The following is a 12,654-nucleotide window of genomic DNA, read 5'->3' on the forward strand; positions in this document are numbered from 1 at the left end:
CCTCCAACCCCGGCCTGGGCAGCCTGAGAAGAGGCGGGGCCCACTGAGTATTCTCGGGCAGTCAGTGTAGACAGACACTGGAGGTCTAGTGGAGATCAGAGTGACTCTGATCATACCTCCGAGCATTGCTGTGCCTCTTACATCTATACTTGTCGATTCCCAGAAAGATACCCCATCATACATTGTACCCCAAAATTCACATACCCTCCAAGGAGAATGCTTTCCAGCACCTCTCTTCTGGACCCATGGAAGCTGCCCGGTTTGGCTCCCAACACCCATCCCTGAGCCCTGCCACACCTGCATATACCTGTGAAACCAGCCATGCCATCCTTGTCCAGTTTCATGGCTTCTGAGTACCACAGCAAGGCCTCTTTCACTTGGTTCTTCAGGATGAAGAGATAGCCCAGCTCTGTGGCCACATGAACATAGGAGGAGGTGGCCACGAAGGTGCGCTCGATGAAACTACACACTAGCCCTAGAATCACCTGGTGACTCCCACACTGCAAGAAACAGGAAGGTGGGAATTGGGAGATCAGTCAGTCCAGCCTGTATGAGCAAGGTCATGTCAGAAATGGGGGACACTTTGGTAGGCAGGGCTGGTAGGCCCAGGAGAGCCCAAGAGGTACCCTGTGTCTAGGCAGCTGGGTCTGTGTTGCTGTCTGGCTCCCAAGGAACCTCTCACTGGCCACATCTGTGGAATCTGCCTCTAGCCACAGGGTCCTCTGAGGGACCTATCCCGTCTGGTCACAGTAATTGGTCTAAGGAGTCACCAAGAGGTTTTTCAAAAATTGAAGCTGAATGAAATAACTTCTTTTTTTTGTCCAGTAATAAGAAGTGGCCCCAAAGGCTGCCATCAGCCATGTTCCCTGCCATGTGTGGAGAACAAGGCAGAGAGAATCAGACACACAGAGGGAGAGACGGTGTCTATGCAACTCCACAGTTCTTGTTCCTGAGGTCCCAGAGTTGCCTTCATTCTTACAGCAACTACTTCTAGTAAATCTTGCTTTGGGGCTGAAGGGTCTGAAAGAGATACAGATTTGTTGGCAACCTGGTCTAGTTGAACCTTCCCTGATGTTTGAGAGGCCTAGGCAGACCAGCCTTCTCAGTTCACTTCCACAAAAAAGAATATGGGAGCTGGGCACCCAGGCACTGGAGGCTAGAGCTGGGTGTGGGTCTGCTGCATAACAGCTGCAATACCACCCGCTTTCCCCAAATAACGCACAGCCCACTCCAAAAGCACTTTCAGACCCCGTCTCCCTGATCTTCATGGCATCTCTGAGGGGGCACCTAGGCTAAGGATGTAGAACCCACATGTCACAGTTATCAGCCAGAGGCAAGTAGGCGCAACAGGCTATGAGCCACTACCCTGAAAGGACAAGTTTGAGCCAGAAGGGAGGGGTAAGGTACTCAAAGAGCTTCCTTGGGGAGCACAGGTCTCCTCTAAGGAAAGCAGGGAGAAGCACCATTTCAGAACCAGGAAAGAGCCTTCTTACCAGTCGGCTAACCACAATAATTTTTTTAAGATGGAGGCTTGGATTTTCAGGCTCCCTTGTCTCTAGTGCCTTAATCAGATTTCTAACGTGATTGGTAGCCTGCAGGGACAAAACAGAGAATGTCAACATGCAAGGTGCAAGGTCAGAATTGGGCCGTGGTTCTCAACCGTGACTGCACAGTAGCATAAGCTGGGAGATTTAAAAAATGCCCATGCCCAGGCACAACCTCCCAGAAATTCAGATTAAAGTGAATTGGAGTGGCCCAGGTATCAGAATTACTTCAAAGGCCTATAAGTGGAGCTCCTGGGGACATTATTCACCCAGAGCTGGCATTGCCCCTCTGTTCCTGAATTTGTTTTTTCTTTTCTTTTTTTATTTTTTTTGACTGCTCCTCATGGAGCAGGGCTAACCCACAGAGTAGCCCTTTTCCTGAGTTTGTGTAGAGAAGTTGCCTTTTCAGACCCACCCAGGCAGAGCCAGGAGCTAGCCCTCACTGTGTCCACAGCGCAGCCTTCCAAGCCAGCAGCAAACTAACTGTGCTGGCCCAGAAGCCTCTGCTCCATTTTGACATGAACCAAATGTAAGTCAGTACAACTATTCGAACTTTCCGAACTTTCCTGTACAACATATGAAAGGTTAGAAAGGTTAGGCAATTGGTCTGAGGTCACCCAGCCACCCAGGTCACTGACAGATTACAAAGCTTAGGTTCTTTCCCACTCCCCACCCAGGAGTAAGGAATTCTTAGTTCCCAGCTGCAGAGAAGTGCCAAAAGTAAAACCAAGGATGGTATGGGTCCACTCTGTTCAGTAAGTGTGAACAAAATTAGAATTGGGTAGCCAGCCCGGGGTCGGTGGATAGGTCCCAAGGTTTGAAGTGGGAGTAAAGCAGGGGCTAATGCTAAATCTCAGTTGGCTAAATGCTAAGTCTGCCCCTGGGGTTAACTTTCAGGCCAGGCCCCAGGAAGGCCTGCTTAGGGATCTAGAGTCACAGGGAGCTGAGGATAGTCCTATTCTCTTATTCCTACCCAGGGACGAAAAGGGCTGGGGCCTTTTTCTCCCAAATACAGACTCTACCCTCTGCCTCACCCCATCCCACAAAATCCACAATCTCAGAGTTGTGCAGAAGGAACCAGAAGCTTCCCCTTCCCACCATGACCCCTTAGAGACACTTGGTTTGCCATGCTCTCCATAGAGGCAATATATTTCACTGATCTAAAAGGCAATGCTTTGGCTAAAAACAAACCTTTTTGAAAATAAGAACCTGTCTGGGTATTGAGGTTTCACTAAGAATTCTAGGTGTTTCTGACTGCATTTGAGGGCTATTTTTGGTTTCTTTGGAAAACTACAAGACTTACGAGCATGTTTGGGGCCTGGTATTACCTGGCCAATGCCTGAGCAGTTCCAACTATCCCCTAAAAAAAAAGGCATTTCCTGAATTCAGAAATACTACCATGACTTCTACTATCAGTTAACATTGATGGAATTACTGTAGTGTGCCAGGGACTGTTCCAAACTCTCCCACTTCTTATCACATTTAGTCCTGTGTGGAATTCTGTCTATTTTACAAACAGGAAGCCTGAGGCTTATCCAGGTGGGGATGCCTGATGCTGCCTGACTCCCAAGCTATACAACCCAAAGAGTCAAACCAGAGCAGGCCTCCTTGGCAGTGAGTATAGGGGTGGGGTAGGAAAGAGGAAGCTGAGATCCAGGGGCTCCCTACAAGGGCTTTGGGTCAGGTGCACAGGTTATGAAGGGTTCCTCCTTGACTCTGTTTCAAGGCTCACCTTCTGAGTCTTCAAAGAACTTACTGTGGTCATGTTTCCTTCTCTTGCAAGCTCATGCACAGTTAGAATTTGGCAGGCATCAATATTGCTCTCATCTTTTTCTAGGATTCTGAAGGAAGAAGAGGAGGCACATGAATTGAGAGTATTGATAGGCAAGGCTGGGATGGTGTGTTGGCGACTTCTGATTGTCTTTGAATATCCATTCTCCCCTCTTCTTTTAATAATAGAACTCCCAAATTAGCCAGGCACAAGCTGCTCAGAATAAAGACATTTCCCAGTCTCTCTTTGCAGCTTACATTTGGCCATGTGACAAAGGTCTGACCTACAGGATAGAAGTGCAAGTGAGGGGTGTGCTGTCTAGTTGTGCCCTACCAGCATGCCTTCCCTTTCCGCCCTTTCCTCCTGCCTACTGTCTGGAAAGTGGCCCACGTGAGCATTATCCTGGGAATAGCAGAGCAACAAGATAGAGGGGCCTGGGACTCCCCAGAGTTAAGCTGTCATCCCAGCCCTGAGCCACCACCAACTTTACCTGGAGGAGGGATAACCTTTTATGTTTTTTAAGTTGTGTATCTGAGGGTATCTTTGCCACAGAAACTTATTCATAACCCAACTAACCAGACATGACCATGGTGCCAGAGACTGGAGGTGGCCAGAAAGGCACTTGGGGGGCAGTCACTGTAAGATAGAAAAGGAACCTGGGTTTCAATTTTGTACCATTGTGAAGCTATAGCTTCTGACCATACTATGAGGTTTTCAATATTCTATTTCTTTATAGAAAGATTCTTTCCCATTTTTCAGCCTGTCAGGGAATGACTTTCTGCTTAATAGCAGGTTAGTCTAATTCACATACTAAATTCTGACATGATTAGGCACAATCAGCATTGAAAAAGTTCTAACCATTTCTGATACTTCTGAAAGCACTGTAAACCTCATACATGTGAGAATTAACAAAAACTGCAACATACTTTGAAATAACTTATAGACCAAAGAAGAATCAAACAGATATTAGAAAATTCTTGGAGCCAAATGATATGGAAAAATATTACATACCCAAATGTGTAGACTGTGCAAAAATGGTACCTCGAGGGACACCCACAGACTTCAATGCTTATATTCCAAAGTAAAATTGAGAATGGTTGAGACAGGCATCCAACTCATGAGTCAGAAAACAGGCCAGGCACGGTAGCTTACACCTGTAATCCTAGCATTTTGGGATGCTGAGGTGGGAGGACTGCTTAAGGCCAGGAGTTCAAGACCAGCCTGGCAACACAGTGAGACCCCATCTCTACCAATTAAAAATTAAAAAATAAAACTAAAAACTAAAATTTTTTAAAAGTTAGAATACAATAGCAAAATACCTCGGAAGAAAGCAGTTGGTAGGAAATAATAAAGTTAAGAACAGAAATTAGGCTGAGTATGACGGCTCATACCCATAACCCCAGCACTTTTGGAAGCCGAGGCAAGAAGATCATTTGAGCCCAGAAGTTTGACACCTGCTTGGGCAACATAAAAAAAATAGCTTATAAAAAAAATAGCTGAGTATGGTGGTGCTTGCCTGTAGTCCTAGCTTCTCAAGAGGCTGAGGTGGGAGGATCACTTGAGCCCAGGGATTCGAGGCTGCAGTGAACTATGATTATGCCACTGCACTCCAGCCTAGGCAACAAAGCAAGACATTCCGCCCCCCAAAAAAGGGGGGGGCGGAAATTAATAAATTAGAATACACAAAGAATATAATATAGAATTTCTAATATAAAATTTCTATTTTATTAGAATATAATAGAAAGGAGCTACAAAACTCAAAGCTGGTTCTTTAAAAAGACTAATAAGAAAGGCAAACTTTTAATATTAATGAAGAAAAATAAGAAAGAAAAAACATATTAGGGATGAAAACAGAAACACATCTTTATAGAGCAGAGTTTTAAAATCAGTGAGGGAATTCTATGAATCTCACTAACTGGGAAAGCTTCCATGAGCGAACACGCTGGGGCAATGGATTCAATCTGTTGGCCCCAAACACTGTCTCCCTGCACATGGGCACAGCAGGGCCAGGGCCAGGGAGGCCACAAACACCCACATACGGCTTCAGCCAGGTGCTTCCAGGTGAGTTGCTGGCCTGAGGCCTAGCCTCCAAAGCAAGCTCCTACCAAGGCCAGGTTTACACTGTGAGAGAGGGAAGCTGAGGTCCACACAGGCATTACATGTGTGGTGCCTGTGGGCTGGGCAGGGTAGAGATATGTTTGATTTGGTACCAGCACCTCTCTATAAGATTCAAGTTCCAGTCATCAGCAGAGGAACTAGGATTCTTCCCCAGGGAAGGAAGAGGTTTGATTATACGCTTTTTTTTTAGACCTGTGCTATATATTTCCCTATAATTCAGTTACAAGTCATAGTGATAACTCATGGGCCATTAACTCCTTCTGGGAAAAAAGTGAAGATAACACATTTTAGAATGATTGCGATAAAAATAAAGTGTTAGAGTTTATTTTTATTTTATTTATTTATTTATTTTTTTTTTTGAGACAGGGTCTCATTCTGTCGCCCAGGCTGGAGCACAGTGACACAATCACAGCTCACTGCAGCTTCAACCTTCCTGTGATTCTCCTGCCTCAGCCTCCCTAGTAGCTGGGACTTCAGGTGCACACCGTGCCCAGCTGATTTTTTTTTTTATTTTCTGTAGAGACAAGGTCTCACTATATTGCCGAGGCTGGTCTTGAACTTCTGGGCTCAAGCAATCCTGCTGCCTCGGCCTCCCAAAGTGTTGGGATTACAGGCATGAGCTACTATGCCTATTAGAGTTTAAAGAGATAATTTTTTTTTTTTGGTTCCCCAAAAGCCTTGCATCAAATATCCTCCCCAAAGCGGTTGTCATTTTTCTTCACAATGCTTCCAGATCACTCTACACTTGGTGTCTGGTTTCTACACGCCCAATAACTCCTGAAATCTGCTTTCTGGTTTATGTACCCAGCCTGCTGCTAAAACACTTCTCTCAAAGTCACCAGTGACTTTTTTCCCCTAAAGTTTTTATTAAGGTATACTATACTCATAGTTTTAAAAAAAAACTTAATAATGCAATATATTCTAGTCTCATTCTCTTCATAGCAACTGCTTTCTACCCTGTAACTCTTGCTTTAGTTCTTTTGATGGGTCCTTCCCTGTCTCTTCTAAACAATAAGGCTTTACCCTCTTTTTCTTGATTTAGCCATCGTAGGCCACAGCTCCTAGTCTCATGTTATCATGTATATTTTGTTTGCTTGCACCCATCCCCGCTGTCTTCCTCATCCCAATTTGGCCATAGCACAATTCCCAGTTCCTCTATGGGCGATATTTACATTTCCGTCTTGTTCTCCTGCCTCCCCAGCTTATAAGATGGTAAATACGTGTTAGCACCCTTGGCTTGGAAAGAAAGGAAGCTGCCCATTTGTGCAGTAGCTCACCTGTGTCCCATTTCTACTGTCTGCTCCCAGTCCTGCCGAGCTAAGAACAGCTGCATCTTCAGGACGAGGGCTGGCAGGAAGCTCCCTGAAGTCACAGTGATCTGGTTCACCACCTCCAGGGCCTCTGAGTAGTTCTGCTGCATCATGAAGTACATTGCCTGTTGGGAGCCGGACAGAAGAGCCTCCGTGAAGGGAGTGCCCATGAAGGGAGTTTGTTGGAGGGGGGTTGTCTCAGTGTCTCCATGAAAACAGGAACAGAACCTGGCACATGGGCACTGTGGGTCCTCTCAGCTGGGCCAGTAGCCTCTCAAAGTCCCTGGGAGAAGGAGTGACATATCAAGGTTTACAACAGTCTTGGGTTCTTGGACAGGATGAGCAGGGGCTTTGGGGAGATAGCTAAGCCTCAAGCTTGGAAAACTTAGCAGGCCTGGGATAGAGTAAGGTTATGTGAGGTCACCCTGAAGGGGAGAGGTGAGGTCACTGGGTGCTTTCCAGTTCCATAAATTTTCCATTCATTTCCCATTCACTTTTCTGTATTTCATCACTGAAATTGCTCACCAAGGCCCAGTTTAGCAATTCTGAGTCAGTTAGGGTTTTCTGGCAACTACTTCTATAGCAAGTAGTGGAGTTTTTTTGTTGTTGTTCTGTCAAGGCCTATTGGGCTGTGGTCATGGCCTCTGCAGGCCAACACCAGCCACCAGGTTCTCCTCCAAGAGTCATGACACAGGTGCCCTAAGGGCCAGGGGGCAATGCTTCTAAAAGACTTGAAATTGGACTCTGAAAGGAGGGCTTCCCTTAGACCTACAGTAACCCCCATTAAGAGACTTGTCATTAAAAACGAGAAGATTATTCTGTATAATGAAGGTTTATGTATAAATGTGTTCACTGAAGCACTTTAAGTGCATAACCGGAAGCAATCCCAATATCCAAACAATAGGGGACTGGGTTGGTAAATTACATTATGCTCATACAATAGAAGACTGGCCTTACATCCATGTTCAAACTGACATTTTGAATATTACACAAAGAAAATATTACATGAAGAAAAACAAACTAAATGACAATATGCCCTAGGGTGAAAACTACATTATAGACCAACACTGTCTCCCACCCCACAGTGACTGCTGTGTGTGGCCCACCTCCCTACCATCAGGAGCAGGAGAGCTGGCTGATGGCTCTCCATGGAGTCTCCCTCCAGGGATCACCCATGGTTGATGGGAGTTGCTTTGTCCCAGGTCACACCTGTCCCTGGGGCAGCCCACCTCCAGTGTCAAGGCACTGATGGGGAGCTCACTGAAGGGGCATCCCGGCTCCAGAGTTCCCCAAAGAGTTGGCCGCGGCCTTTGCTGTGACTATTCACAGCCTGCCTTCTCTTTCCACAGGTGCTGGCCCCAAGGGTGCTCTGTGATGAGCTGGCTCACAATAATCTCCATTGCTTTCTGCCAGCCAGAAAACCAACTAATGCACACCCTGGACCCAAGTATAGAAAGAAGACTAGAAGACATTGCCCTAAAATACTAACATTTGTCTTGGAGTGGTAAGACTAAGCCTGCCATTTTAATTCATCTATTGACTTTTTTTAGGCTTCTGTTTTCTTAAATAAGTATGTATTCTTTTATAATAAAAATATATACAAACAGAAGAAAATACAAGGACATTTTTTCTCTCAAAGATTAATTCCATGAGGTTCACAAGAGAAAAAAGAAACTTAAGATCAGAAAATACACAACATATAAAATATATACGTCCCATCTCTTACGGCACACTAAATGAATTTAACAGGTAGAAAGAGGTGAAATGGGAAGGTCAAAATAAAAGAAGAAAAGGAGAAGGGCACTGAGTGAAACTAACACAGAGGCAGAGAGAAAGCCTGAGAGGGTCAAGGAAGGACAGACCTTAAGAAAGTGACCCTGAGAAGACCCCCATGCAAATGAGACAGAAACTCAGATCAAGCAGGAAGAAATTTGAGAAGTAGAGTGGACCTTGGACTGCTGTGTAATCCTGGGTTGGTTGCTGAACCTCTCTGGACCTCTGCTCTTTATCTATGAGATGAGGCATCTGGAGACTGAGGGTTTGGCCTGGGGGTACCTGGTGGGTCTCTGGTGCCAGTGGCCTGGCCAGGAATACTTCCACCACTCCCTTTTCCACTGCCCACCTTTCCCATCAGCCCCAGCACATCTTTGGTGTCCTGAATTCCTTGTTCCAGGTACTCAATGGCTTTCTTCGCAGTGTGGGGCTTGTCTGAGGTGAGGTCCACCCAGCCTCTGAGCACATAGGCCTGGGATGAGAACAAGATGAAAGATGAAGTCCTTGGTCCTGCACAGCCTCAACCCAGCCTGCACATGATCCACACTTTGCCACCCAAAACCCTGAGGCCCTGTCAGGCACAGCCCCATGCAGATCCCAGGGCAGCCGGCTCTCTCTCATGACCAGGTCTCCCATTGTTGCTTTGTCTGGAAATGCCCTGGACAGCACCCCTCCCACTCCCAACCAAACCCCTTCACCTGATGTCCATTACCACTCCTTACAACTCAGCCTCAGAGGCCCCTGCTTAGGAGACCTCCCTCCCTGTACCCCTACAGCTCTCCATGACCCTTACTGAGGCACACTCACCTATCCTGTCATTGCCTGTTTACACAGGGGTCAGGAGCCAACATGGGGGCCTACGCACGGCCACTCTTGATCTCTTCACTCCTTAGGCCAGCACAAGGTCTGGCCCTGCATAGGAAGCCCAGGAATGCCCTCTGAGTGGGTGAGCAGGAACCATTCTGAGCTTGTGGACCTCGCTGGTTCCATGTTAGCCTTCACCCAGCCTCCCCAGGCAGATGGGGAGGGCCAGGCCTGGGAAGCAGACTTGGAAGAGCCCTGCCCTAAAGCACCCCTCTTGACGGCCTAGATCAGTATTTCTCTATTATATTTCTATTTCTCTTTTCCTATTATCTATCCTAAGGAGTCTCTTTAGATACTGTTTTCTAATCAATCCCTCCCCCTCCAAGAAATGTTAATGCCTCAGATATACCATATCTGTGTATTGTATACTGTATATATATCTGTGTTTTATATATAAAGAGTAAGATTTTTTTGCCCCCTCCCCCAGGGACCATGTCTACACCCTTGAAAATTGATATCAGCCCTGCTGAGAAGGCATGGCCTAGACTGAGGCTTCAAATTCCATATTAGTGCAGATATACAGTATATGGGCTGCATTGCATGAGCCACCATTCAATTCCAGCAGAGCACTACAGGGAGGGAATGGCCCAGTGTGGCCAGCTCATCTGGGTCTTCAAAAGAACCAGTAAGTCTGGACCAGCCTGGGCAACATGGCAAGACCCAGTCTCTACAAAAAATGTAAAAACTACCTGGGTGTGCTGGCACACACCTATGGTCCCAGCTACTTGGGGGGCTGAGGTGGGAGGATTGCTTGTGCCTAGGAGGTTGAGGCTGCAGTGAGGTCTCAAAAAAAAATTTCTTAAGAATATGGTGCAAGCCATAGAAAATCTATCTAGAGATCAGACTCTGTGTACAAATGCCAATGTGTAACCTCTGCTAAGCCCAGAGACAACATGCGTGGGGCACCTGTGAGAGCCGGTGTTTTGTCAGTGCCTGGGTGTGGCTCTCCCCCAGTTTCAGGGCCCTTTGTGGGAATGAAGGCCACCCTGCTATTATGTGTTTGGATGCTGCTTTCTTCGCCTGTTGTCCCCATGGTGTGGTGAGTACCTCTCTGAAGCCTCTAGAGATCTTCAGCATGCGGTCAATGTACTCTTTGGCCTTGTCATGGCGGCCTATGAGCCAGAGGAAGAGGCCAGCATAGTACAGTGCAGTCCCACTGACTGTCTTGCGTATTTCCTTCAGGCTGTACTCAAGCTCCTGAATTGCTTCTCGGTCTGTAAATCCAAGAGCGAAGGAAGAGGGAGAGTTAGGATGTGGAAGTCTGCCTGGTTCTGCATGGGCCACCGAGGGCCCAGGGAACTACCTCTGGGTCTCCCTCAGACACTGTGGATCTCCTTCAACATATGCAGCACACCGCATGCAGCCCAAGGCCTGGAAACCAGCAGTACCTGCCCTTGAGATGCTGCAGGGGCTGCCCTGGCCTGGACTCAGGTGTGCTGTCTGAGATTATCTTCTCTTCTCTGTGCCCAGCAGTGTGCTGAGCAGGCAGACCAAACCAAAATCCTTAGCCTCAGGCCCACAACTTATTGTGAGTAAGGAAATAGTAGTCTGTAGTCTCTCTTGGACCCTCTCCCTGACTCTAGAAATGTGGAGATTAGGCGTAGAATTATATATATTGGCTTGGTTTCTCTGACAAGATCTTGGCAAAGAAAAAGGGTGTTTCCCCAACTCTTGGGATCTGGAGCATGGGCCCCTCCCACTGTCATGGGCTCTGCCTGCTTCCACTCAGTTGGGCCCAGGCATGGATTCTTCTCCCAGGCCTCCAGAGGGAGAGGAACAGCAGCCACTTCTCACTGGTTAACAGCATCTGCACAGCCACCAGGGCACATACCTCCTTTGGCAGCCCTTGAAGGGCTGTGTATCTCTGGGGCAGGGCTTTCTTTCCCCTGGTGGGCCAGGCCTGGCTGAGCATGGTGGCACTCACCAATGATTTCACATCTTTTGTGAGCATAAATGAGGGCCATGGTGGAGCACAGGGACACGTCTGGGTGATGCCTGATGCTTTCCAGGTCACTGATGGCATCCTGGATGTGCTCTGCAAAGATAGTCCACATAGTTATACTCTCAAGCTCCAGGACTAGAGGACATGAGACTCTGTAGCTGACCCAACAGCTCGGCACTACCTGCTGGACTAACTGGTCTGAAAGGTCCCCAGTGACCCAAGTTCCCTGAAGATTGGGCCTCTTTGAAAGAGCTGCTGGTAACATGGTCCAGGCTGTTAGGGGCTGGAAATCTTGGACTTGAAAGGTGTACCTGTGAGTACTTGTAGGGATATGTGTGAGGCTGCAATTATTAGCTGCGTCAGTTCTGAAGAAGGACCTCGGGCAGGGCATTCCCAGCTACTGCTCAAGAGCCACTGATTATGTTTATCCCTCCATGTCCTCAGATGTTGGCCACGGGCTATTTGGCCAGTCTTCAGCCCAGGACCACCTTCTGAATGCCAGCCCATCTGCACCTGCATGGGTCCCACTCCTCTCCCTGTACCTGTACCATACCCACCTGTCCTCACACTACCTCTTCCTCCTCCTTTGCCTGCATTACCAGTTCTCAGCTTCCGGGCCTGGAATTACTTCAACGATCATGCAGCTATCTCTCTAACCACTCATTTTACAGAGAGGGAACCCGAGGTGCAGAGCAGGGATAGTGAGCGCTCTGAGGTCTCAAAAGTCAACTAGATATGGATTACGTAGACCTCTGTGGATTCCCGCGGGAATCCAGCCGCTGAGTGTGAAACTGTTTTTATGGGACCATAACTAGGATACAAGGAGGCATCCAGGTGGAGCCAGAGTGTTAGGGCCGGGCTAGTGCCTGGGGTCACAAGACCAACACTACCAAGTCCTTACCTTCTTTGAGGACTCCATAGGCTTTAAAGAACTTCAACACAGGGTCATTGCTGAATTTTTCCAGGCCCACAGCTGCAGCCTGCTGCACATGGTGGAAGTACTTTTCCTGGCTATAGTAAATGATCCCAGCCTGTATGAAGGAAGACATAGCTGCAACAGCCCAGTCCCTTTCTGTCTCTGTTCTGTCCCAGATGGGATGAGACCTGCTCCCTTCCCTATCCCCTGCTCCTCCTCAGTTCTGCAAAGGGAAGAGAAAGAGGAAACATTCAGGCCTCATCCTGTCCTCTAACAGCCCTGGGAGCAGCTCCATGCAGTTTTCCCAGGAAAGAGTTTGGAGGTGTTTGTTTGGGGGATTACCAACAGATTCTGGTTCACCTATGATGGGGAATTCAACCCAGGCTTTGTCTTAGGAAGGGAATAAGGGGGGAAAA

At 47.5% G+C, this 12,654-nt stretch overlaps 1 protein-coding gene across 6 annotated transcripts in view; it reads right to left on the reverse strand.

Moving 5' to 3' along the window:
• The window catches only part of TTC21A (tetratricopeptide repeat domain 21A), a 31,285-nt gene that overhangs the window by 17,386 nt on the left and 1,245 nt on the right, over window positions 1-12,654 (reverse strand). For 5 of the 6 annotated variants that reach the window (XM_058442007.1, XM_032162020.2, XM_058442006.1 and 2 more), the window contains exons 2-9: window positions 12,224-12,353; window positions 11,305-11,415; window positions 10,428-10,594; window positions 8,866-8,988; window positions 6,711-6,868; window positions 3,301-3,385; window positions 1,494-1,592; window positions 308-500 (exon numbers count right to left, since the gene is read on the reverse strand). In XM_058442007.1, the coding sequence (XP_058297990.1) occupies window positions 308-500; window positions 1,494-1,592; window positions 3,301-3,385; window positions 6,711-6,868; window positions 8,866-8,988; window positions 10,428-10,594; window positions 11,305-11,415; window positions 12,224-12,353 (1,066 nt within the window). Of the gene's footprint in view, window positions 1-307; window positions 501-1,493; window positions 1,593-3,300; window positions 3,386-6,710; window positions 6,869-8,865; window positions 8,989-10,427; window positions 10,595-11,304; window positions 11,416-12,223; window positions 12,462-12,654 lie in introns of all 6 variants that reach the window. The other variant, XM_058442008.1, reaches the window with a different exon arrangement.

This window comes from Hylobates moloch, unplaced genomic scaffold, assembly GCF_009828535.3.
Source record: "Hylobates moloch isolate HMO894 unplaced genomic scaffold, HMol_V3 SCAFFOLD_8, whole genome shotgun sequence".
Lineage (NCBI taxonomy): Eukaryota > Metazoa > Chordata > Mammalia > Primates > Hylobatidae > Hylobates > Hylobates moloch.